Source organism: Priapulus caudatus, unplaced genomic scaffold (assembly GCF_000485595.1).
Source record: "Priapulus caudatus unplaced genomic scaffold, Priapulus_caudatus-5.0.1 Scaffold959, whole genome shotgun sequence".
Taxonomy (NCBI): domain Eukaryota; kingdom Metazoa; phylum Priapulida; class Priapulimorpha; order Priapulimorphida; family Priapulidae; genus Priapulus; species Priapulus caudatus.
Window position 1 is genome coordinate 92,896 of NW_014578020.1, and position 26,669 is coordinate 119,564.

Below are 26,669 nucleotides of genomic sequence, written 5' to 3' on the forward strand. Positions count from 1 at the left end.
CAATCGTCACGTGTAAACGCAAGGTGGTGCGCGACAAACCGATCGATAGAACTAGTTGGAGAGATTTGAAAATCATTATTTTTACAAATACCGGAGTTGCGACATTGTTAACTTGGCCCAACTCGAGCCAATGCTCTCCAACATAATGTAGTACGTAGTGTAAACCACTTTAAGCCTGCCCATATAACAGCCATTATATGGCTGCAGTTCACATTGACTTAAGCCATCTTGTGGGGATCATCAGAAGTGTGTCCCTGGGTTCCTGAACTATGTCTGCATAGTCTGTGCTAACACAGTTCACATGCATGCTATTAGCTTACAATATTAGTGTCAGTGGTTGCCTAATGACTTTTGTGAAAAAATTGCTGAAAAGACATTTGCTGTGATGTGTTTCAACAATTGCCTTTGCATGGTACAGATGTATGTTGCTAGCTAGGCATGCGCGGTATAATAATAATAGGTAGCAGCAATACTAATTCTTTCCAAAACTCGAATCATTTTGATGTAGTTAATGGGGAAGTTTAGCCCTAAAGATAAACCATAATAATAATTAACTGCTGTGGCTGATCTGGATGTGAGCCACCTTGGCTATGTTTTTAGCAGCATATTAATATTATGTTTATTGTCGTGAAGAAAAAATTGACATAAATAATAAAGCTCAATAGTTGATGTACAGCATACTTAATATTCAAGGAGTTAATAAAGACAAAGGAGTTTGACACGTATTTAGTACTGATTTTCACTACATTTTTACAACAGCCGCAGCGTTACTGTGCGATTCACCATAAAAACAAAGCATTCTTAACCTATATTTTTCAAACGTATAGGTGCCAACGCTACTTAATTTCTAAGCGCATTTTCTGGCACTCGGCTAGCTAACTCCGCCTAAAAGCCTGCCGCGCCTACTTCAGTTGCTGTGTATTGCAAATTTCCTGCTTGGCCTCGCCACACGACCAGGTAAAATAACGTAAAAACACATTTCGTGCAAAAGTATAGAATTATCGATCAAAACGACAGCAACGCTAAACGCGGTTCTGCTTAAATACCCTACCCGAAGATGAATAAGGACTGTGAACAAAAGAAGCACCTACTGATTTCGTATCCACATTTTATTTATTAACGAGTCGAACTCCGAATCAAGAAATGTACGTGAAATCAGCTACAAATACGTTGTCAAACTCCTTTGTCTCTCCATTACACGCACCTGATTAATATATAGTCGATTATGACTGTATATGCTATAATATTTATGGAATTTTTCATAAAGAGTTAATGTTTTTAATTCGAGACGTAAGTGACTCTTCTGTCTGTGACATGCATGTCAAATGTATCATTTGATGCTTGATTCTTTATAGTGTTGTCAAATGGTCAATGATAAGACAACCCGATGGCCATGCATGACAGAGATATGCCAAAAGGCAACGATGGAGCGCGCGCACTTCAGGATCAGACAGCGAGATTGAGGGCTAATGAGCAAATAGTAAGCACCGTTTTTGTCATTGTGGCTTTTTAGCAAACGATCAAGTTGAAGTTAAGGCTTTACTTGCCTGTACTGTCATAAAAACAAAATCTAATATTGTTTACGAAACTTTTGTGAGTTGATATTCTGAAAGTATATTTGCAAATTCAGCTTTGAAGTTGAAAAAGCTCAATTGTGAAAATATGAGTTGCTGTGGCTTGTAATCTGGTGCTAGTTAGTTTCGTCATGTTATGCTGCAATATAAGTAGTTGAGTAAGTCTGTCTGTAAGACTGTCAGTTTATTATGCCAATTTGGAATATTGTATGACACTTGGGTCTTAAAAAGGACCGTATTGTGATGTGTGCGACAGACAACTTCAATCATCATCCATTAAAACTGAAGCAGCCATCATCTAAAAACTTTCATAACAAATAATCTGTTTATATTGTAATAGAGTCATAGATTCAAATAGATGGGGGCACAGTTCTGTCGGCGTGTCATGTCTTTCGAGAGAATTTTTTCAGACAAAAAACAGCCATTTTCTTATTGTAATTATACTGATCCTGACAACTACTTTTACCTCAGAATGACTCGGTGGCAGTCCAAGGACGCAAACAATTCATATAGGTAGGAGCTGTGACACTCAACTCACCTAAACTCGTATGGAGCGATTACCCAGATGGCTTGTGATGGGTTTGTGCAGAGCAACATAGAATGGAGCAGTGCGATGCAAATCACTCCCAAAGTATGTCAGATCACTCATGTTCGCACATCACAAGACCACCTTGTCATGGTCATGTGCATGTAAATAGATGTCAGGAGACAAAGGAAGTGTGTACAGTGTCATACACATGGGATTTATTATAGGTTTGTTCCATTGTGGTGATAGTGAAACAGAGAAGTAGTGTGGTGTTTCACTTGTAGAGTTAATCAGTTACTGATATAGCAGTTCCAGTACAGTTTGAGCTGACAAAGTTAACTTGTACAGGTTTTACACTTAGTAGAGTATGTTCAGCTTAGTGATTACAGATGTTATGTTCAATTGCCTGCCTATAATTTCCATGGTATGTTAATAATGTATGGGTATTAAAAGTTTTCAGGCAGCAGCCACTGAATTGCTGGGTCTGGCTTCTATAGTATTACTTATGCTGTTACAAATTTTACAGTTATAAAATTGGGCGTGCCTTTTTTCTCTTGTGCTATAGCGGTTTTATCCATGCCATTTATTTTTTCTAGGGGAATGGCCGTTCACATTAACATCTGCCACAAAACATCCAGAGAAGATGCACTGAGGCTTTTTGATGCACGTATTTGACAGAAGAGATACAAGGCAATATCAAACAATCTTCTGGCGCACAGGAAGACACAAAGAACAATTAGACCCCTTGATGGTTTATGGCATTCGATGTAAATATTTGTTTAACTGAAAATGCTACGTGAAGCTCTGTATTTTTGAAAGGGATATTACACCTAGAATCTCAGCGGGTAGTTGGGAAACGTACATTTTTTATAGTAATTTCTAATATATTAACAAAATTTTTTACTGGAGCATATTTAACCCTATTTTTAACTGAAATATGCCACAGAACCCTACTATGGTCTGCGTATTGCCAAATCTCAGTCTTTGTTCCGTGCGATTCCCCGAGCATTGCTCAATGCTGCTGTCTATTGACATGCTACGTGTTTTTTGTGCTTGAATTTCACAGGGCCACCTTATTCCATCATTTTCACATCAATGAAGATTTGATTGCGATATAGAACTCAAGCAAAACTTTGCACTCCAAATGCGCGAGGCCCACGCGGAAGGATTGAAGAGGCGCAGACAATCTTCCTGGCAAAGGCCCGCGTCACTCATTTGCTGCAGGCAGCCAGAGTGATTGAGTCACAAGATGTACGCTTTTGCCACGCATAGAAATTACTTTTTCCATGCTGATTATTAGGCCAATGCAACCTTTGCAGCGAATCAATTTAAATATTATAAACCTTGTTAAGTGATTCTCTAAGTGAAACAGGGCATCGTGAACAATTACGGAATTTCACTGCTATGTTATCATTGCGTGAATAAACACAGTTTCATGCCCAGATGTTTGATGATTTTATGACTTCTTACAGTTTACATGAGACGTGACTATCGCAGAATTATAGTATGAAACGTTCATATGCTTAAGTATTGATTACTGGTGTAAGTATCTTTATGCAGATGCTGGGGGAGTCTTGTCTATACAGACAGTGCAGGGTGAAAGGAGAGGACCAGTCTGCATGGCTCTGGCTGGCAATGCCCAGTGGGAGAGCAAGTACAAGTTGATGCAGTCACAGATACATGTTAAGTACACTTTGTAGTTCTCAGCAGGGGTTCGACATTAACACTAGTCGTTAGTCCCGAGGACTTAGTGAAAAATAAGAAGGACTAGTAAATGCCCCATAGCCGTTAGTCCTGGCTACGTATTATTTCCGCCGTCCTTCACCGTTTCAATTTCCCATTTTCTACTCGGATCTTTACTATTATCCCGGCGGCGCTTCTCTCAACCAAGATCCGCAAGAGCTATATATAACTCATTGCCATCAAAAGTTTTCCCTGTTAGACGCGCTAGTACATAGTAGCACGATAACCTAATGGACAGTACAAACATTGTTTAAACAATGGCGCGCCAAAACTAGTCTACGGATCGAATCGTCTTGACAAGATAGCTGTTGACATAGAAACACATTAATGGTCTGCATTGTGATAAATGACAATTTATAATAATCAGTTATACGTTCTCATAGCGAGGATATTTAATCGCCAACCAAATCGATGCGCGTCTGTTACTTGAAGCAGTCGATATACAATAGTTAATCTACTAGTAGTTCGATACATTAGTAAGCATAGTAGTGAGTAATCCCGTTACCAATACTGAACATCAGGTTGTTCATGTGCGGAGTATTTGGACGAGCTCAGCTCCACTCCTAACCTAAGCGAGGAGGAAGAATAGTGGCCTAGCGTGATAATATGATTAGACCAAAAGGATGCTTACGTTCCAGCCAGCCGTAGAAATCGGCATCACCCGTGGCATAGAGTTATGACCATGTGATTGCAGGCTTATGTCATGGGTAGTTTTTTTCACCCGGCACTACAAACTATCGTTTTGGTAAACTGTTAAGGTGATGAGATGGCTTCCGAGGCGAGCACTAAAAAAACGATCATAGCAAAAAGAAATGCAAGGACCATGCTGTTCACGAAAACAGTGGGGGCCAAAAACACTAACTTTAATGAACATAGGCACATAATGCAAAACTGATATCCTAATTAGAAATGCACATGCTATTGGAAAAAACTGCAGGGCCCTACACCGATTACGTCAAGCTGTGCCAGCTTTGAACAAGACAAGGGTTAGATGTCGGCAGCACTTACCTTACGAAAGGTCTGCCAGAGGTCATTACGGGCGATAGCCGATACAAGGGCCGGGAACAACATTTGTTTTTAGCTAATCTGACATAGTCAGATGCAGCTTGTAGAAATCGCATGATCGTCCGTCCGTCCGTCCGTCAACAGTTGGGCACAAATCTAAACGGCTCGACGTACGCGTCACGTTATTCGGGACGTGGGGGGGTAATCCGAAAACGAGTTGGATGTCGAGCTGGGGGTCAAAGGTCAAGGTCAAGAGGTGTAAAGAAGGTGGAACATTCACGCCTTAACTTAAGGTATAGGGAGGAAATGCAGAATTGCGGCACAAATCTAAACGGGCTCACCTAGGCTCGTGATAGTTGGTGTATAGCATCATGGTAGGAAAAGCCATCACTGTGCTGAAATTGGAGGTCACAGGTCAAGAGTCAATGGGCACAGGGCAGATTTTAAACATTTTCTGAGGACATGGTCTGACAGAGCGATTGAAAAACTTTTTTGTTTTCAGCGTGACTAGACTTTTTATGGCATTATTGAAAGGACCATGAAATCTACTTTCTGCTGACATGCGAAGAGTAAGTGTCAGATAACTTTTGACTAGTGGCTGTCATCGATACCCACCTCATCAAAGAATCGCGATGGATTTGCGTCCGATATCGATATCGAAATTTAACGAAAAATAGCGATCCGATACAGTATATAAAAATAAAGAGTTGGTACATCTTTACGCCAGCGAGCTTGCGTTCATTTTACATACGGCACAATACGCTGAAACGTACATGTATGTCTAGACGCATTGTCTTGGCTTGCTTTATACAATGTATTACCTATCACGTTCGCTGACCTGAGACCACCCTGTATTATCGTCGCCTAGGCCTTAGACAAATATCTCAGAAAATGCCTAAATATCCTTCGGAATATCTCCAAAAAATCTCTAAATATCTCAATTTTTGGTCAAGACATACTGCAACGACAATGACCAAATGTAATGTCCAATGCCATTTTAGAAAATTAGAAACTATTGTTTCCATTACACTGTTGTAAACACACACGCGCATGCGCACACGCACAGACACACGCACACGCAAGCCCAACCACAATGCCTTTAGCAGTATTCCCAGGGTTAAGGTCAAGACATACTGCAACGACAATGACCAAATGTAATGTCCAATGCCATTTTAGAAAATTAGAAACTATTGTTTCCATTGATTACACTGTTGTAAACACACACGCGCACACGCGCATGCGCACACGCACAGACACACGCACACGCACACGCACACGCACACGCACACGCACACGCACACACACACACACATAAACAAACAATTTGTAACGAAACAGGGCTGCTCAGCTGTTTGAGGATTGATATGGCAGACTAGATTATGTGCTTATGGAAATTGGGTTATATAAGATTTGGGCCATTTATTTGGTGCAAAGTTACCCAACTAACAGAAAAAATTGGCTATCTTTATCACAGGATGCACCTTATACATGCCAAGGAACTACAGTGTTGTCAGTAGTACCAAGAATATCAAGCACTCCTAACTATTAACAATACTACCACCACCACCACCGTAGCGCCACCTGCCACGCCATCTCTCACTGTGTAGAATACGGATGAAATGTGGGCCCTAAATATAAACGTAGTACGAATGTGATACAACAGCGTGTAAATATTCTGGTGTAGGAGAATAATGGCTCTAAACAGTCTTTCTATGCTCTACACATCTCTATACTAAATCTCTGTAAAAAAAACATCCAGATGAGACGGGATACTAGAGAAGCGTTGCCGAAAGGTGTTGATCCGAAGCGCTGAGCGCAGATCTTGCGCGCAGTTGCGCACATTATTAGGTGCAATTAACATACCCAGGAGTTCTTAAACTAGTCTAGGTAGTCATTCTAGGAATTCAAATCAAATTACATGGGACAAAATGTTTTTGTTTTTGCTTTTGTTTTTGTTTAGGGCACTTGAACTGAACAAAATGTCCAGATATCTAAGAGGACCCCCTATTCCGTATCATTTTATTTGTTTGTACAGCAACCCTAATAAATATTTTACATAAACAGTTTTTAAGGTGTCAAAGTAAGTGGAGACTTTACTGGTTCGTTAACGAAATCATAAGGGCACAGCATATACAGCAGCTATTGTTATTCTATTATATTGTTATACACAGCTGAAACTATTAATGACTAATTCCACAACTAATTCCACAGTTAATCATACAGACTATAGATAATCTAACATTTCATGAATTCACCAAACCAATATATGATTTTCCCAAAGATGATCCACTGAGCAGGGTTAGATACTAACCATTTTAGTTCATTAGTCCACAGGACTAGTAAATAAAAAATGTACTGGTCCTTCCAAGATTCTACTAGTCCTGCCGAAGGACTCTTACTAGACACAAAGTGACGAGCATTGTGATTTGCCGGGGGGTAGGAGGGTGGAGCCCCCCTTCTGCTAGGGGGTACAGGGGGTCTTCCCCAGGGTACAAGGGGTCTCCCCCAGAAAGGTTTTGTAAAAGACATTCAATTGTATAAAATATACGTAACTTTGATATGGATCATAAGACAAGTGCCGCGGAGCGACAGCGCTCATCTAACGTCTACTGCGGTGACTCTGTGGTGGAGTGGTGGGATTCATAAACTCTGTTAGTCCAAATGTGTTCACATACACGCCGAAACAGTGGAATGCACAGGGATGGTATCAGGAACCTTCTCAAAGGAAGTGCGTTGGAATCGTTATGAAAGTTCGCCGGAATGGCGCGTACGTTAACAGTGTCTTCCAGATTAAAAATGGAAGCTCCCATCTGTACGTAGATAGCAACAGACTATTGCAAGACAGAATAGGTAAGCAGCCATCCATCCATTTACCGCTAGGCAAGCCTACAGGCTGCAATAGAGAGCTGCCACCTGTAACCAATAACGCAGGCAAAAACTACACAGTACCCAACCAACACATGCACTGGCAGTAGCCACTGCAGTGGCATTACGGTAACATGTAACATACTGACAGTACAGAATTCCATAGAAATTATAACGATTTAAGGAGCATAAACCTTCTTTAACCAAAATTTAGCTTTTGAAATTCACTGTGAAATTGTAGCCTGCATACATCCAGGCATGTATAGATTCTACTAGATAAACCCGGCAGTCAATATTCCTTTTCTAACAGACAGTCAACAAATCCAATGTTTAACCCTGTCCTACTTGGGGTTCAACAAGTAGGCGCTGTCATTGTATAAAATTATTTCGATTCCGATATTGATATTTTGTTTCTGATATCGTTTCGATCGGATCCGATTGCACTTTAACTATATATAAAACATTATGTAGCAAAAGAAACTTAGCAAATATTCCCGACCACAGACTTCTCTTTCCTTTAACTGGAGCATGAATGAAAAAAGAATTTAACCTACCCAAGGCAGGTCATATGAATACTCAAAGAAGATTTCTAGTGTATGGAGTAAGTACATATACAAAAAAGATCTGGGATAGTATAGTGACGAAATGATATTTTGGGGCACCGGGGTCGACAATTAGCGTACCTCCTATTATATTCGCGGGATAGTAGATTTTTGTGTTGCGATGCCAGATTTCCTAAAGCTTGGTATCCGCTTCGAATAGTTAAGACAAATCGGGATAGGTGGTTGTTGAGTTAACAACGTTATAGCGGGCAGCGCATCTGAGCGAGTGCGCCGATCTGAACAGCTCAGGCACCGCGATTCTCATCGGTCTCGCTGCATAGCATGATGTATCCATTATCTACGGCTCAAGGGGTCGTTGTCGAACAGGGTACTACAGAATATGGATCCCGAGTACATATATGTAACACAAAAGTTTACGCAACTTGACTTACAGAAAGTGTAGCCCCTTAATCCCGTAACGCCTAACCCTAAACATACCTGCACTATAAAAATATTAAACATAAGACTAAACAACCTAAAACTACCTCGGGTACATATCTGTAGTAGCCTGTTACGACAACGACGCCTTCGTGCATTACTACGCCACACTAGGCATTATACACGTGCATAGATAAGCGTATAAAGCGTGGCGGATGTAGTCGTTAGATACAATACTCCGGATATTTTTTAGATATTAGCAACTTTTCGGATATTATAGAAAATCTGGATATTTAGAAAATTCCTTAATATTAGAAGATAAAACCCATATTTTCTCGAAATATAAAGGATTTGAAGAATGATTGTCTTTTTCTGTTATAAAAATTGTTTAATTTATATTATTTTATAATTTTTTAATAAAATTTAATTTAAATATAATTCTGTATTGCGATTTTTTCGCCACCAAACATAAATATGTTTAAAAGACATTTACGTTGAAATTACTGAAGATATTTAAGAAAAAATTTGGGGATATTTAGAAACAAAATTTGAGATATTTAAGAGATTTTTTGGAAGATTATTCCGGAAAGGAATATTTAGCGCATTTTTCGAGATATTTTCTAAGGCCTAAGGCGCGAGATAATTACAGGGGTGGGCTCAGGTCAGCGAACGCTGATGGTAATACATTGTATAAAGAAGCCGAACATGCGTCTATATATACATGTACGTTCAGCGTATTGTGCCGTATGTAAAATGACACGGCAAGCTCGCTGGCGCGTAAAGATGTACCAACTCTTTATTTTTATATACTGTACGGATCGCTATTTTTCGTTAAATTTCGATATCGATTCGGAGCGCAAAATCCATGCGCGATTACTTTGATGAGTGTGCGATATCCGATGACAGCCACTAGTTCAAAAGGTTATTCTGACACTTACTCTTCGCATGTCAGCAGAAGTAGATTTCATGGTCCTTTCAATAATGCCATAAAAATGCTAGGTCACGCTGAAACAAAAAAGTTTTTCAATCGCTCTGTCAGACCATGTCCTCAGAAAAATGTTAAAATCTGCCCTGTGCTCTCATTGACTTTGACCTGTGACTCCCATTTCAGCACAGTGATGGCTTTTCCTACCATGATGCTATACACCAACTATCACGAGAGCTAGGTCGAGCCGTTTAGATTTGTGCCGCAATTCTGCATTTCCTCCCTATACCTTAAGTTAAGCGCGTGATGTCACCCATTCTTGTACACCTCATTGACGCTTGACCTTTGACCTTTGACCCCCAGCTTCGACATCCCAACTCGTTTTCGGATTACCCCCCCACGTCCCGAATAACGTGACCGTACGTCGAGCCGTTTAGATTTGTGCCCAACTGTTGACGGACGGACGGACGGACGATCATGCGATTCTACAAGCTGCATCTGACTATGTCAGATGAGCTAAAAACAAATGTTGTTCCCGGCGCCTTGTATCGGCTATCGCCGTAATGAACCTCTGGCAGACCTTGTCGGTAAGGTAAGTGCTGCCGACATCTAACCCCTTGGTCTTGTCAAGCTGGCACAGCTTGACGTAATCGGTGTAGGGCCTGCAGTTTTTTCCAATAGCATGTGCATTTCTAATTAGGATATTCAGTTTTGCTATTATGGCCTTGTTCATTAAAGTTAGTGTTTTTGCCCCCACTGTTTCGTGAACAGGCATGGTCCTTGCATTTCTTTTTGCTATGATCTTTATGTGCCCCTCGGAAGCATCATGCACCTTAACAGTTTCCAAACGATAGTTTGTAGTGCCGGTGAAAAAACTACCAGACATACAGCCTGCATCACAGGTCATACTCTAGCCACGGGTATGCCGATTTCTACGCTGGCTGGAACGTAAGCATCCTTTTGGTCTTATCATATACACGCTGGCCATCTAATTTCTCCTCCTGCGACTTAGGTTTAGGAGGTGGAGGACGAGCTCCGTCCAAATACTTCCACATAACAACCTTGATGTTAGTATTGGATAAGGATGTACCTACTACTATGCTTCACTACTTGTATCACTACTATAGATAACTATTTATATCGACTGCTTCAAGTAAAACACGCATGCGATGTGGTTGCGATGTAAATACCTCGCTATGAGAACGTATAACTGATTTATTATAATTGTCATTTATACAATCAGACCATTAATTGTTCTATGTCAACAGCTACTGTCAAGCGATCGATCCGTAGACTAGTTTGTGGCCCCATTGTTTAACAATGTTTGTACTGTCATAGGGTCTAGCATCTACTTGTACTAGCGCGTCTAACAGGGAAAACTTGTTGATGGCAATGAGTTATATATAGCTCTTTGGATCTTGGTTGAGAGAAGCTGCCGCCGGGGACTATAGTAAAATCGATAGGAAGATGGGAAATTGGAACGGTGAAGGACGGGGAAAATAACTAGTACGCAGGACTAACGGCTATGGGGCATTTACTAGTCCTTCTTATTTTTTACTAGTCTCAGACTAACGGACTAGTGTTAGTGTCGAACCCTGCTGAGAACTACAAAGTGTACTTACATGTATCTGTGATGGCATCACTTGTACTTGCTCTCCACTGGGCATTGTCACCAGAGCCATGGCAGACTGGTCCTCTCCTTCACCCTCCTGCTGTATAGACAACTCCCCAGGATACTGCATAAAGATATTACACAGTAATCAAACTTAACATATGACGTTTCAGCTAAATTCTGAATAGTCACTCTCATGTAAATTGTAAGAAGTACATCCGAAAACATCTGGGCATGAAGCTTGTTTATTCACCATGATAACATTAGCAGTGAAATTCCCATTGTTACTGATGCCTGTTTCACTTAGAGAATCACTTAACAAGGTGTTATAATATTTAAATTGATCGCTGCAAAGGTTTGCATTGCCTAATAACAATGGAAAAAGTATTCTATGCGTGGCAAAACGTACATCTTGTGACTCATCACTCTGGCTCCCTGCACCAAATGAGTGAAGCGGCCCTTTGCCAGGAGAGATGTTCTGCCCTCTAACCTTGCGTCGGTGGGCACTCCGGCATTTGGAGTCAAGGTTTTGCTTGATTCTATACCAATCAATTTCATTGATGTTGAAATGATGAATAAGGTGGCCTGTGAAATTCAACAACAAAAACACGTAGCATGTCAAGATCAAACAGCATTGAGCAATGCTCGGAGGAATCCAGGACAAAGACTGAGATTTGGCAATACTCATGACCATAGGTAGGTTCCTTGCATATTTTCAGTTAAAATAGGGTTAAATTATGCTACATAAAAAATTTTGTTTAATATTTATTAGAAATATCTATAAAAGAATTGTTCGTTTCATAATCTACCCTGAGATTCTAGGGTGTAATATCCCTTCAAAAATACAAGCTTCACGTAGCATTTCAGTTTAAACAAATATTTACATCGAATGCCATAAACCATCAAGGGGTCTAATTGTTTCTTGTTGTGCTTTCCTGTCCCAGAGATGTTTGATATTGCTTGTATCTCTCTGTCAAATAGTGCATCCAAAAGGCTCAGTGCCATCTTCTCTGGAGTTTTGTGAGCAGTGTTAATGTGTAGCAGTTCCCTAGAAAAATAAATGCATGGATAAAAACCTTAGCACAAGAGAAAAAAGGCACCCCAATTTATTACTGTAAATATTTGTAACAGCATAATAATACTAATAGAAACCAAGACCCAGCAATTCACTGGCTGCTGCTGAAAACTTATTTAATACCCAACATTATTAATACCATGGAAATTATAGCAGCATTGAACATAACATCTGTATCACTACACCTGACAAACTCTACTAAGTGTAAAACCTGTACAATTAACTTTGTCAGCTCAACTGTATGGAACTTCTATACAGGTAAACTGATTAACTCTACAATGTGAAACACCCACACCACTCATCTGTTCAACTTTACAACATGGAACAACCATAATAAACTCCCAATGTGTAGACACTGTAACACTTCCTTTGGCTCTGACAGTCTATTTACATGCACATGACCATGACAAGGTGGTACTGTGATGTGCGAACATGAGTGGACTACATACTTGGGAGTGATTTGGCATCGCACTCTCATTTCTATGTTGCTCTCATCACCCATCCAAGAGCCATCTGGGTAATCCTCATACGAGTTTAGTGTGATGAGTGTCACAGCTCCCCTACCTATATAATTGTATGCGTCCTGCGAATGCTCCACCGAGTCATCTGAGGTAAAAGTAGTTCAGGATCAGTATAAGTACAATTAGAAAATGGCTGTGTTTTGTCTGAAACAATTCTCGAAGACATGACACCACAGAACTGTTGCCTCTTATTGAATCTATGACTCTATCTACAATAAACAGATTATGTTTGTTATGAAAGTTTTAGATGAGTTGCTTCAAGTTTAAGATGATGATTGAAGTTGTCTGTCTGCACCATCACAATACTGGTCCTTTTTAACCCAAGGTGTCATAAATATTCAAATTGCATAATAACTGACAGTTACAGACCACTAATCAACTACTATAATTGCAGCATAACATGACAAACTAACTACACCAGATTACAGCCAGCAGCAACTCATATTTTCACAATTGACTTTTCAATTTCAAACTGAAATTTGCAAATATACTTTAAAATATGCAAATGCACAAAGTTTACTAAACAATTATTAGTTTGTTTCTTGACAGTACAGCAAGTAAAGCTCTCAACTTCACTGATCTTCTTCTAAAAGCACATGACAAAAACTGTGCTACCTATTTGCTCATTAGCCCTCATCTCGCTGTCTGATCCTGAGGCCCCTCCATCGTTGCTCTTTTGCATATCCTGTGCATGCATGCCATCTGGTTGCTTCTTATCATTGCCATTTGACAACCTATAAAGATATCAAGCATCAAATGATACATTTGACATGCATGTCAGACAGAAGAGTCACTTACTCTGAATATAAGAAACATTAAACTCTTATGGAAAAATTCATTAAATAATTATACATATACATCCATAATCTGACTATATATTATCAGGCGTTAATGAAGACAAAGGAGTTTGACACGTATTTGGTACTGATTTCACTACATTTTTGTCGTACGAGTTCGATGTTAATAAAAATACAAATGTATACAAACATGAGCTTCTTTTGTTCACTGGTCCTTATTCTATCTTCCGGTAGTATTACAAACCGCGTAGCTTCCTTCGTTTTGACATAATTCATACTTTTGCACGAAATAGTTTTCACGTTATTTACGGTCGTGTGGCGAGGCCAAGCAGGAAATTTGCATACACAGCAACTGGAAGGAGGCGCGGCAGGGCTTTTAGGCCGTAGTCTAGCCGAGTGCAGAAAATGCGCTTAGAAATTAAGTTACGTTGCACCTATACGTTTGAAACTATAGTTAGAATGCCTTGTTTTTATGGTTGAATCCCACAGTAAACGCTGCGCTGGTTGGTAAAAATGTAGTGAAATCAGTACCAAATACGTGTCAAACTCCTTTGTCTTTATTAACTCCTGATATTATGTATGTGTAACACACAATTGAGCTTTTATTATTATGTTCAATTGTTTTCTTCACGACAATAAACATAATATTATATGCTCTACAAACATGAGCCAAGGTGGGCTCACATCCAGATTACCCACCAGCAGTTTAATTATTAGTTATGGTTATCTTTAGGGCTAAACTTTCCCCTTAACTACATCATAAATGATTCAAGGTTAGGAAGAAATTAGTATTACTTACTTTATTATTATACCGCCATGCACTACTAGCAACATACATCTGTACATGCAAAGGCAATATGTTGGAACATCACACAAATTCTTTTTCAGAATTTTCACAAAAGGTCATTAGGCACCACTGACACTAATATTGTAACCAGATAGCATGCATGTGAATGGTGTTACACAGACTATGCAGACATAGTTCAGGAACCTCAGGGCCACTTCTGATGATCCACCAAGATTGCATAAGTCATGTAACTGCACATATAATGGCTGTATATGGCAGGCTAAAGCTGGGTTTACACTACTGACATTATGTTGGAGAATTGGCGAGTTGGGCCAATTCAACAATTCGGCAACTCCGAGTTTGTAAAAATAGAATATGTTCTAATCTCCCAACTAGTTGCTATCGATCGGTTTGTCGCGCAACACACTTGCGTTTACACTGACGATTGTATAGTTGAGAAGTTGGTCCAATTCGCCAATTCACCAACACAAAGTCGGTAGTGTAAATCCAGCTTAACATTAGTGCCAGAAATTCCTGTACCTGTTAGAATAAGCTTCCACTTGTTCCTTCACTGTAGTGCCAAGTGTATTCACCCGCACCTCCAGCATCTCACAAGTCTTAGTGACATTGTCCAGCCTTGACTCAATCGCATCCAGCCGCAGCGATATAGCCTTGTTGATAGTGACCAGGATGGACTGGAATATAAATCAACTTGGTTCAAAAGCAAATTATCATCATGCATGTAGAAGCTTCTTTGATTTGCTTAGGTCTGCACGGGTTGACAAGGACTAAGGCCATAATAAAAATATTGTTTGTTTGCCCTCAACCGACCGACCCGCCAAAAAGGGGCCGACTCAAAAATTTGTATTGATCTTTCACATTCTTTTTTTTTTTACAAATTGTATCACTGTACATTATATAAATCTGTAGGCAATACATTATATGTACCAAGCAAAACAAACATTCAACATAAAAGGTATCTCCACACAAGCACACCCGAGCATGTAGACACCATGCTGAATTTGTAAAAAGATCCCTATGCGCCATTAAATATAAAGAACCTAACCGTACCATAATGGGAGACGGCCAAAGTGGGTCGTCGTCGACTTCGGAGTTTCAGTTACGAAATCAATGCATTTTTTTGTAACGAAATCAAAGGTACTAACAAAGTGATTTCGTTACGAAATCACTACTGCGAGGTGACTTCGTTACGCAAATCAGCTACTTGCGCAGTGATTTCGGCTTTACGAAATGAGCTACTGCAAATGATTTCGTTTACGAAATCAATGCTACACTTGGCGCCAGCGGCACGCCAAGTGTCGCATAGACTTCTAATTTCGTTAACATAATCCAGTCCTACCACAAGTGAATTTCGTTACGAAATCACACTAACTGCGAAGTGATTCGTTGCGGAAATCAACTACTGGCGAATGGAATTTCGTTATAATTCAACTACTGCGAGTGGATTTCGTGACTGATAAGGGCATGCGACTGGCGCGCCAAGTGTAAGCATACGACTATGATTCGTAACGAAATCAAGTATACAGAAGTGAATTTCGTAACGGAAATCAAGTATTACATGGATTTCGATTACGAAATCAACTGACTGCAGAGCGTTATTTCGTTACGAAATTCAAATGCCGACACTCTGAGGGGGACATGGTGGGAGCGAAAGAGGGGCGGTCCGAGTCCCCCACCGGTGACCTGCGCCGAGCCGGCGCGCCAAGTGTAGCATGACGTTGATGTCCGTTAGCGAATCAGCTACTGAGTGAGGGATGTTCTCGTAAGCGAAAAATCATGCTATCACCTTGTGGCGCCGCGCGCGCCGACAAATGTTGCATTAATGGATTTCGTTACATACATCAGCTAACTAAAAATCGACGTGATTTCGTTAACGAAATCATGCTACACTTGAGAGCGTAAAGGGGCGCCCAAGTGGTCACATGGCACTGATTTCAGTGTACTGAATCACTTGTTTCGCTAACGAATCCCAGTCACCAAATCCACACACGCCCCCTGTGATGTTCGTGAACGAAATCAAGGTCTACAAAGGATTTCCGTTACGAATCAAGTCTACACAAGTAATCTTCGTTACGATCAACATACTGCGATGTGATTCGTGACGAAATCAGCTACTACCATCGATGTGATTTCGTTCACAAGAATCATGCCTACACTTGGCGTAAGGCGCAAGTGTCGGCATGGTGCTTCTACGGTGACACCAGAAGCACACCCCACAAATCACAAACATCCCACAACACATCAAATACAAATCCACACACAAATACAAATCACGCAGCACACAAATTCAATCCCGCCCCGCAAAAAAAACAACAAACGCAAATCACAACACAAACGCACAAAAACATCACAACCACAAATGCAAAACGCACAACAATATGCGAACAGGCCACAACACAGAATGGTGCAAAATCTCCTACAACGACAAGATCAAAAGGCCACAAGCACAAATTCCAAGAATCCCTGCCCGTGCCCGCCTCGTACTGTTTTGACTGGGCGCATTGTATCAGGAGTGAGATAATCCGAATATTCTATTACCCTATCATCTACTGCCTGATTGTATAGACAGCTGTAACGCGCCCTCCCCCTCGCGCACACGCTATGACGCTATACAATGGCCGGTAAAACAAAGAGAATCTGCGTAGAGAAAGGAGAGGGAGAACTGTGGAGTAACAGAGGGGAAGAACGGAGGTGGAGAAGGAGGATGGGGAGAACCGCTGGTGGAGAAGGAGAGAAGAAGACGGGAGAAGCTGGTGGACAGAATGAAGGGCGAAGAAGGGAGAAGGTGGTGGAGGAGGAGGGAGAAGAGACTGGTGGAAGTAAGGAAGGGGAGAAAGGGCAGGTGTGGAGAGGAGGGAGAAGCTGGTGAGAAGGAGGAGGGGAAAGGGATGACAGGTGGTGAGAGTGAAGAGAAGCTGTGTGGAGAAGAAAGGAGGGGAGAAGCTGTGAGAGAGGAGGGGAGAGGGGGAGAAGGGAGTTTGTGGAGGAGGAGAGGGAGAAGGGAGAAGAGGGGATAAGGAAGGGGAGAAGGGAGCTGGTGGAGGAGGAGGGGGAGAAGGGAGAAGGTTGTGGAGGAGGGGGCAGAAGCTGTGGAAAGAGAGGAAGGGAGAAGAGAGAGGTGGTGGAGAAGAGAGAATGGGAGAACGCTGGTGGAGAAGGAGGAGGGAGAAGCTGGTGGAAAAGAAGGAAGGGAGCAGGGGGCAAGAAGGGAGCTGGTGGAGGAGGAGCGGGGAGAAGGGACAACACTGGGTTGGAGAAATGGTAAGGAGGAGGGAGAAGCTGGTGAACAAAGGAGGAAGGGAAGGAGGGGGAGAAAGCCTGGTAGAGAAGCGAGGAGGGGGGAGAAGGGAGAACGCTGGTGGAGAAGGAGGCAGAACGCTGGTGGAGAAGGAAGAAGCTACGCCCAGCTTCTCATCCCCCTCCTCCTATCTCCCACAGCTTTCCCTATTGTTGAGATCGATATTGGCGGTCCACCTTTGCTTCGATCCTGGAGAAAGTCAGGAGTTTTTTTCCCCACCAATTTGCAATTAACGCAAATATTTCATGAATTTATTTACAACAATTTATAATTAACCAAATTTAACAATAATTTATTAGGGTGTTAAAAGTATTAGTGTCTTAGTCTTGTACCTCGGGCAGTAGCTGATTTCGTCCACGAAAGTCACTCCGCAGTACTTGATTTCGTAAGCGAAAATCACTTTGTAACTTGATTTCGTAGATAAATCAGTCATGCGACACTTGGCGCCCCCACACGGCCGAAAAGTTTGTAGGATGATTTCGTAACGAAATCACCTCGATTCTGCACGATAACGCTGCACTTTCGTCAGCGAATCACTCGTCGCAGTGTTGACTTTCGTAACAGAAATACTTATGTAGACGTTGATTTCGAATTAACGACAATCATTATTGCTAGAGCTTGATATTTCGTAGCCTACGAAATCAGTCGAATTCGTAACGAAATCAGTTTCATGCGACATTGGGCGCCAATGCCACACGCCACGTAGTAAGCATGATTTCTTACGAAATCACTTGATGTGCAGTAGGCGTGATTTAGTAACGAAATCAGGTAATGCGACATTGGGCGCGCCCAGGCGCGGCCAAGTGTAGCATGATTCGTTAGACGAATATCAACTCGCTGATAAAAAAAAGAAAATAAAAAAAAGAAGACAAGACAAAAAAAAAAAAAAAAAAAAAAAGCAGGAAGAAAAAAAGGGAAAAAAGCTCGATTTCGTAACGAAATCAAAGTCATGGCTATCACTTGCGCGTCCGGCTCGCGCTGAGTGGACGGCATGGATTTCGTACGAAATAACGCGTCAGATAGTTGATTTCGTACGGGGAAATCACTTATGTAGACTTATTCGTTACGAAATGCAAGTTATGCTAACAACCTTGGCGGCGCCAGCGCGCCAAAACGTGTCGCATCTTTCGTCACGAAATCATTCGCGATAGTTCGCTTTCGTAACGAAATCACCTCGCAGTAGTTGATTCTCGTAGAACGAAATCCACTTTGTAAGACTTGATTTTGTAACGAAAAGTAAAGCATGCGACACTTGCGTGCCGGGGGCGGCCAAGTGTGCAATGATTTCCGTACGAAATCACTTGCAGCTAGCTGATTTCGTAACGAAATCACTCGCAGTAGTTGATTTCGTAACGAAATCACTTTGTAGACTTGATTTCGTTACAAAATCATTGATTTCGTAACGAAATCAGTCATGCGACACTTGGCGCCCCATACCTACCTACCCAAACTTTTCAGCCTGGGTTGGGTGAGGGCAAACAAAGATTTTTTTAATTGTGGCCTAATACTGAAATATGCATTTAATTACATATTACCCTATATGGGTGCATGTTAACACGTATACTTCTGTTTATCAATTATTGTGGTAAAAGCTCTTGACATCATGCACATAAGAACTTTAACCTTAATTTCGTCCATATCACCTCCTTTGAACTTTTTAGCAACTGGTTCGCCATCACCTGCATCTAAAATTAATGGGACAACATCAATGTGATTCTAGCAAGTTTATAATAAATCATCTACCACAACAAAGGGCAGAATGTCACCAATTGTTTTAGTATAAATGTAGCACACACAGTATTTTGCACTTTAAACTAGTTCTAGTAGTTACTTCAGAGTAGATCAGTCTATTCAGACACATCAATAGTTAGAAGCATGTATAGAGTAGTTGTACACATTGCTACCTTGCAACGCACGAGCTGCTACTGCAGCCTGTTCCAGCTCTGACATCGCTGCAGCATCTTCTGACATTATTCTAAATAAGAGAAAAAACAGCTATCATTATCATTTATATATATATTGAATGAACATGCAAGCACACTAATGGGATCTCTGCAAAAATTTAGAATTTTTTTAAAATTGCCATCCGGTGCCACCAAGGAGAAAACCTACATTTATCAATGAATCCATAGCAGCCTCCATTATGTGGTTCAAATACAGGTGCAACATTTTGACAAACTAGTATTGTAACATATAAATCTCTTACTTGACCATAGTCTTTAGTGTTCGCAAGTTATTTGCTACAACTGATGAAAATATGAAATTGTATATTCTGAATACATATTAGCACTCAATGCAGAAATTCTGCATATTTAACTAATCTTTATTAAAAACATATCGTGCATGTACCAGCAATCTGTAGTACATATAAACCAGTAAAGAGAAACTGCATTACACACAAACAACCGCTTCCATAATGATATCAGGGCATAGCCAAATTTCCACTTGATGTATTTATCACTCTTGAATGTAGGTACAACTTGGGTACCCAGAGAAATCGCGAATATTCTTGCAAGAATATAACTCTTTGCTGTTTTTTAAACCAGAGCAACTGCGGCTTACTGCCTGTGTCATATTTAAAAAAACCTGATCGGCACCGTTTGCTTGCTCAATGGACGTTTTTGTGTACGTAACATCATTCTTATGATTGAGAAAAGTCATCGAATCTCTATAGTTCAGAGGAAAATAGTTAATCTGAGTTAGATCCATAATAATCGTCAGTGTAAGTTTTTATACGTTATAACTTTATTATGGATCTAACTCAGATTGACTTTATCATTCTTATGCAAATCATATTTGAGCTGAGCTGCAGGTCCGTCTTGAAGCCATTGCTATAAATGTATAAAAATTATGCTGCATAGCCATCGGTTTACAAAATGGTTGAGTGATTTTTTGCAGAATTTTACTGAAATTTTCTTGATAAAGTACGTTTTACCCAGGTTCAAGAGTAATAATCCGAACAAATAAACATTAAGGAAGTGGTTGTTTGTGTTTCACATCCTAGAGCATAGGTCCTACTTTTTTCCGTACCGGAGACCCCCTTTTCACATATTTCCTGTCCCGGAGCATAGGTTCTACTTTTTCCATACGTTCCGGTGACCCCCCCTCGCAAACATGTCCAGTTCTGGAGCATCATGCTTTCCAGCCAACCCTAATTCCGGTGATCCCATTTTGATGTGACGAGTTAGTACCGGAGCCCTCCAATTCCATCTTTCAAGTTGCACATACCTACTCTATTTTGTAGGGAGTGCCCCCGGGCTTATTCGCCCCTGCAGCTGCGGCGAACATTACAAGGGCAATAATAACCTGATAATAATAGTTCCGGAGTGGCTGAAGATACGGCAGCCGTCGAAGGCCCTTTTCAGCGTTTCTTTGAGGGCTGAGGCAATTATTTGCAATCTTCTGATGTAAAGTTTACAATAATGTTCATTTTCATACCCAATCCGAGTGTTTCTAGCTCATCAACTCTCAAATCGTGAATTTATTTCCCAAGGCGTTATTTCGAAATGACGTTATCTTGACGAATGAGTTCACTCGTCTGGAGATCGGTGAGCTCGGCTCGTGGGATGAGTTCACCCTCCTGGAGATCGGTGAGCTCGCCTCGCCGGCTAACTCGTGAGATGTTTCACACGCCCTAACGTCGAAACGTTTCCATATAAGTTATACCCCTGTCACACCTACCCGCGATCACGCTCACGCTCTCACTGCGACCTGAAAAGTATGAAAGCGCGAAGAAAAGCGCAGTACATGGAAATCCATGGCGTGGTGTGACCATGGTGTGACACCATGTAGCTTAACAGTAGCTTACAATACGCTCTTGACTTGCTTATTACGCTCTCACTGCGATCCTATGCGTTCCCAGTTTGATTTTCACTGCGCTCCCACTGCGCTCAGTGCGCTCCCACTGCGTGCACTCTGTGCGCTCTCAGTGAGTCCAAGTAGCTCTCGCTGCGCTCTTACTACGCTCTCAATACGTTTGCAACTAGGGGGGGGGGGCGTGTATTTTTACCGTACGACTAATTAATCTGCGTAAAATCGCCCACCACACCATGAGACGGTATTTGGGGTTCTTGTATAATAAAGATACGCCGAAAGTCGTGTGTACAGTTTTAGTGCGGGGTCGAAAATCAGCGGTAATCCGATATACGCGGGATACCAGATTCTTGTGCGGGATACCAGATTTCAAATGCTTGGTATCTCGCCGGGATAGAAAAAAAAATCGTGCATGATCAGGATAGTGGTGTTGAGTTATCACTTTATACGGCAGCGCATCTGAGCAAGTGCGAGAAGCCGGAGTGCGCGCCCTTTAGTTACTAATTTACTATGTCACACTAGCGTTTTATAAACAGCAGGCATAGCATATTTGAAAGCGCAAGCGTGGCGATGTTGATCATAATTGCGAACGATGTGTATACATTGTATCTACGATTGTATCAAGCGAACCATGAACAAGCGTCTAGACAATGACGTCGCAGTGTACTGTGGAGGCGGCTGTAAAATCATAGATATATATCAAGAGTGCATAATAGAGATCTCTATTATGCACTCTTGATATATATACAACACCTGTGTTGTATTATCTATGGTAAATAATCGCGGCGAATGCACTCAGCCCACTAATGATTAGACGCGGGAGCGAGATTTTATATATTAATCTACATTTAACATAGTAATTATTTCAAATGCTATTATTGCATATTTCAAGATTTTGGATACACATTGTGAAATTACTATCCAAAAAAATCGCGGATACCAGATCTTTGGGGGGATCCAGATTTCATACCTGGTATCCCGAATGGATACCATAGCTAAAATCTAATTTCGACCTGTAGTGACAGGTTAACTGTGGCATTGTCAGGTTAATTGTGTACTGTCTGCAGTGCATGCGTGGTACGGTAAAAATACCGCGTCGGATGTTCCTGTCGAACGGCAATCTTGACGATCGATCCCGCGCTGGCAAACTTTTATTGTGGTGGAATTTAAACGGCGGCAGGTAATTTAAAGGGGGCGCAACGATTCAAACAGGGGGGAAGTCAAAACGGGGCGCGCGCCTCGTTTGCGCAACGTAGGGAGAACCCTGCACTTGTTTTGATTCAAACAACACAAGCGTCGAGGTTTGGCGCTCAAAGTAGCTCACGGCGACCCTCTTCAGTCCTTGACAGTTTCCACTGTGTCACCAACTCGTTCTCAGAGACCTTACCAGTTACTGCACTTTTCCTCGCGCTTTCATACTTTTCAGGTCGTAGTGGGAGCGCGAGCGTGATCGCGGGTAGGTGTGACAGGGGTACTACTACTAGTAAGTATTAGTATTAGTACATTTGATATATACTAATAGTAATACTATTACTAATAGTAATAGTAATACTAATACAGTAATACTAATAGTAATACTATTACTAATAGTAATACTAGTAATAGTAATGCACCACTATCCTGTGTTTGGGTTACAATATTGTAGCAATCTAGGGCCTATCGAACTTATTTCCAACTCAATTTTGTTAGTATCCACAGAATAGTGTACACAATTGAAGTGAAGCAATCTAGATAATTGCTTCACGTTGATCGGGCACAATTAAAATGCTAATAATGAAACTGTAACTCTACCTAACGTCTACATTGCTTTTACTGCTTCCCGCTCAAATGTTTACCTGGATATTCTCACGCGAAATATGTGAACTCGCGATAAATGGCCTCCACCGTGATCGCATAAACGCGTATGTGGGTTGTTATTTCTTATTTGTAGTAGCCCAGGTTACCCACTATAAATTTATTTCAGGACATTTATAATGTATTAAATTCTTTAAAAAAACTTAATTATATAATGTACTGTTAATATCTTATTTGAATAAATTGCAGGAAGCAAAACATATATATGCGCTGTCGGAAAGTAGCCTGTTGTATTGCACGAGTAGACCGAATAGTCTGCCCCTATGTGGTGGAGAACTGGTTGACGAATGAGGAAGGGGAGAAGGGAGAATGTGGGTGGAGAAGGTAGAGGGAGAAGCTGTGAGAAGGTAGTGAGGCGGGAGAAGCTGGCATGGTGGAGATGAGGAAGGGCAATCTTGGTGAGAAGAGAGGGGAGAAGCTGGTGCAGACAGGAATGGGAAGATTCGGGAGAAGGTTGTGGGATAAGGAGGAAGGAGAGAAGCTGTGGCAAAAGAGAAAGTGGGAGTCAGGTGGTGGGAAGGAGGAAGGGAGATAGCCTGGATGTGAAGGAGGTCAGGGGGAGAGGATAAAAAAAAAGAGGTGCCCGGGATGGAGCGGGGAGAACGCTGGTGGAGAAGGAGGGAGAAGATAGGAAGGGGAGAAAGGGAGCGGGGTGGAGGAGGATGGGGAGAAAGGGATAAGGTGGGGGAGAAGGGAGTGTAGATGGAGGAAAGGGGCGAAGGGAGAAGTTAAGGTTGTGACAAGAGGGGGAGAAAGCTGGTGATGAAGGAGGAAGGGAAGAAGGGATGAAGGTCGTGGAGAAGGAGGAGGAGCAGCTTGTGCGATGAAGGAAGGCGGAGAAGCTGTGAGAGTAAGGAGAAAGGCGAGATCGAAGCGAGGGAGAAAAGGAGCTGGCTGGTGGACGAGGGAGAGAAGAGTGAAGCTGGTGGAGAAGGTTATGAGAGGAGAAGCTTGGTGGAGGAAGTAAGGGGGAGAAAGAGGAGGTGGGAGAAGCGGGGCGGACGAGGGGAGTATAGGAGGAAGGTGGTGGAGAAGGAGGAGAAGCTGGTGGAGAAGGAGGAGGGATAAGGAGGGAGAAGGGGCTGTAAGAGGAAGGCTCTGAGGGGAAGAAGAAGGGGATAAGGGAGGGGAGAAGGGACAGGTGGGAGAGGAAGGGAGAAGCTGTGGAGAAAGGAGGAAGGCGGAGAAAAACGGGGGGAGAGGGAGCTTGGTGGAGAAGGAGAAGGGGAGAAAGAGGGGAGACGGGAGGCTGGTGGAGGAGGAGTGGGAGAAGGAGAAAGCTTTCGGTGGGAAGGAGGAGAGGGAGAAAGCTGGTGGAAGAAGGAGGAGTGGAGAAGGAGGTGGAGAAGGGAGCTGGTGTCGGAGGAGGGGAGACGGAGAAGCTGTGAAGAAGGAGATAAGCTGGGCGGAGAAGGAGGAGGGGAGAGCTGGTGGAGAGGCAGGAGGGGATAAGGAGGCGCGAAGGAGGAAGAGGGGGAGAAGAGAAGCTGGTGGAAAAGAGAGAGCGGGAGAAGCTGAGTGGAGAAGAGGAAGGGGAGTAAGGAGACTGGTGGATGAGGAAACTGGTGGATGGAGAAGGGGAGAAGGGAAGTGGGAGGAAGGAGGAGAGGGAGAAGCTGTGCAGAAGGAGGGAGGGGAGAAGGGAGAAGTGGTGGGAGGAAGGAGGGGAGAGCCTGGTGGAGAAGGGAGGCGGAGAATCTGGTGGACGAAGGAGGAAAAGGGGACAAGGAGGGAGAGGAGAGCTGTGGAAGGAGGAGGGGAAGAAAGGAGAAGCTGGTGGAATAAGGAGGAGGGAGAAGCTGGTGGTAGAAGGAGGAAAGGGGAGGAGAAGGTGGTGGAGAAGGAGGAGGGGAGAAGTCTGGTGGGTGACGGAGGAGAGGGAGAAGTCTAGTGGGAGAATGAGAGGAGAAGGGAGAAGCTGTGAGGAAAGAAAGGGGTAGAGGCTGGTGGAAGGAGGAGAGAGGAGGGAAGTGTGTGAGAAGAAGGAAAGGGAGAAGAGGTGGAGAAGGGGCTGGTGGGATGGAGGAGAAAAGGGAAAGCTGGTGAGAAGAGGAGAAGTGTGGAGAAGGTGGAGGAGAGAAGCTGGTGAGAGGAGAAGGGGGAAGGGAGGGAGAAGGAAGCTGGGTGAGGAGGAGGGGAAAAAGAGAGAAGCTGGTGGATAAGGGAGAAGCTGGTGGAGAGGAGAAAGGAGGAAGGGAAAGCTGGTGATGAGAAAGGAGAGACGGAGAAGGTGTCGAGGGAGAAGCTGGTGAGAAGGAGGAGGGGAAGAAGCTGGTGGAGAAGGAGGAGGGGAGATAGGAAGGGCAGCAGGCAGCTGGTGACAAGGAGGGGGAGAAGGGAGCTGGTGAGAAGGCGGAAGGGGAGAAAGGAGGGAGAAGGGACTGGTGGACAGAGGAGGGAAAAAGAAGAAGCTGGTGTGAAGGAGGAGGGAAAGCTGGTGGAGAATGAGCAAGGGAGAAGGGAGTGAAGCTGGCTGAAGAAGGGGGAGAAGCTGGGGAGAACGGCAGGGGAGAGAGCTGGTGAAATAAGGAAGGGAGAAGGGAGAAGTGTGAGAAGAGAGGGGAGAAGCTGTGATAAGGGAGAAGCATGGTGGGGAGAAAGGGGGAAGGGAGAAGTGGTGGAGGGAAGAACTTGGTGAGAAGGAGAGAAGGGGCGAAGGAGGGGGAAAAGGAGTGGTGGAGAGAGGAAAGGGAGAGGAAGGGGAGAAAGGGTGCTGTGAGAGAGTGGAGAGGGAGAGTGGTGGAGAAGGAGGAGGAGAGAAGCTGTGGAGAGATGACGAAGGAGAAGGGAGGATGAAGCTGTGGAGAGGGAAGTGGCGGAGGAGGAGGAGAATTGAGAGAAGAGAGGGGAGAGTGGATTGAGAATGAGAATGGGGAGAAGGGAGAAGGTGGTGGAGAAAGAGGAAGGGGAGAAGCTGGTGNGGAAGAGGAGAAGGGAGAAGCTGGTGGAGGAGGAGAAGGGGTAGAAGCTGGTGGAGAAGGAGGAGAAGGAGAAGCTGGTGGAGAAGAAGGAAAGGGAGAAGGAGGTGGAGAAGGGAGCTGGTGGAGGAGGAGGGAGAAAAGGGAAAAGCTGGTGGAGAAAGAGGAGAAGCTGGTGGAGAAGGTGGAGGGAGAGAAGCTGGTGAAGAAGAAGGAAGGGGAGAAGGAGGGGGAGAAGGAAGCTGGTGGAGGAGGAGGGGAAAAAGAGAGAAGCTGGTGGATAAGGGAGAAGCTGGTGGAGGAGAAAGGAGAGAAGGGAGAAGCTGGTGGAGGAGAAAGGAGAGAAGGGAGAAGC

General features: G+C 42.8%; 1 protein-coding gene across 1 annotated transcript in view; it reads right to left on the reverse strand.

Annotated features, from left to right (window-relative positions):
• The window catches only part of LOC106814663 (protein BANP-like), a 29,626-nt gene extending 6,208 nt beyond the window's left edge, over positions 1–23,418 (reverse strand). Inside the window, exons 1-9 of the mRNA XM_014819009.1 lie at positions 23,378–23,418; positions 19,634–19,704; positions 19,353–19,414; positions 14,951–15,105; positions 13,442–13,560; positions 12,755–12,911; positions 12,115–12,278; positions 11,640–11,815; positions 11,241–11,354 (exon numbers count right to left, since the gene is read on the reverse strand). Coding sequence (XP_014674495.1) covers positions 11,241–11,354; positions 11,640–11,815; positions 12,115–12,278; positions 12,755–12,911; positions 13,442–13,560; positions 14,951–15,105; positions 19,353–19,414; positions 19,634–19,700 — 1,014 coding nt within the window. The 5' untranslated portion in view covers positions 19,701–19,704; positions 23,378–23,418. The remainder of the gene's footprint in view (positions 1–11,240; positions 11,355–11,639; positions 11,816–12,114; positions 12,279–12,754; positions 12,912–13,441; positions 13,561–14,950; positions 15,106–19,352; positions 19,415–19,633; positions 19,705–23,377) is intronic.
• Between the last annotated feature and the right edge of the window lie 3,251 nt (positions 23,419–26,669).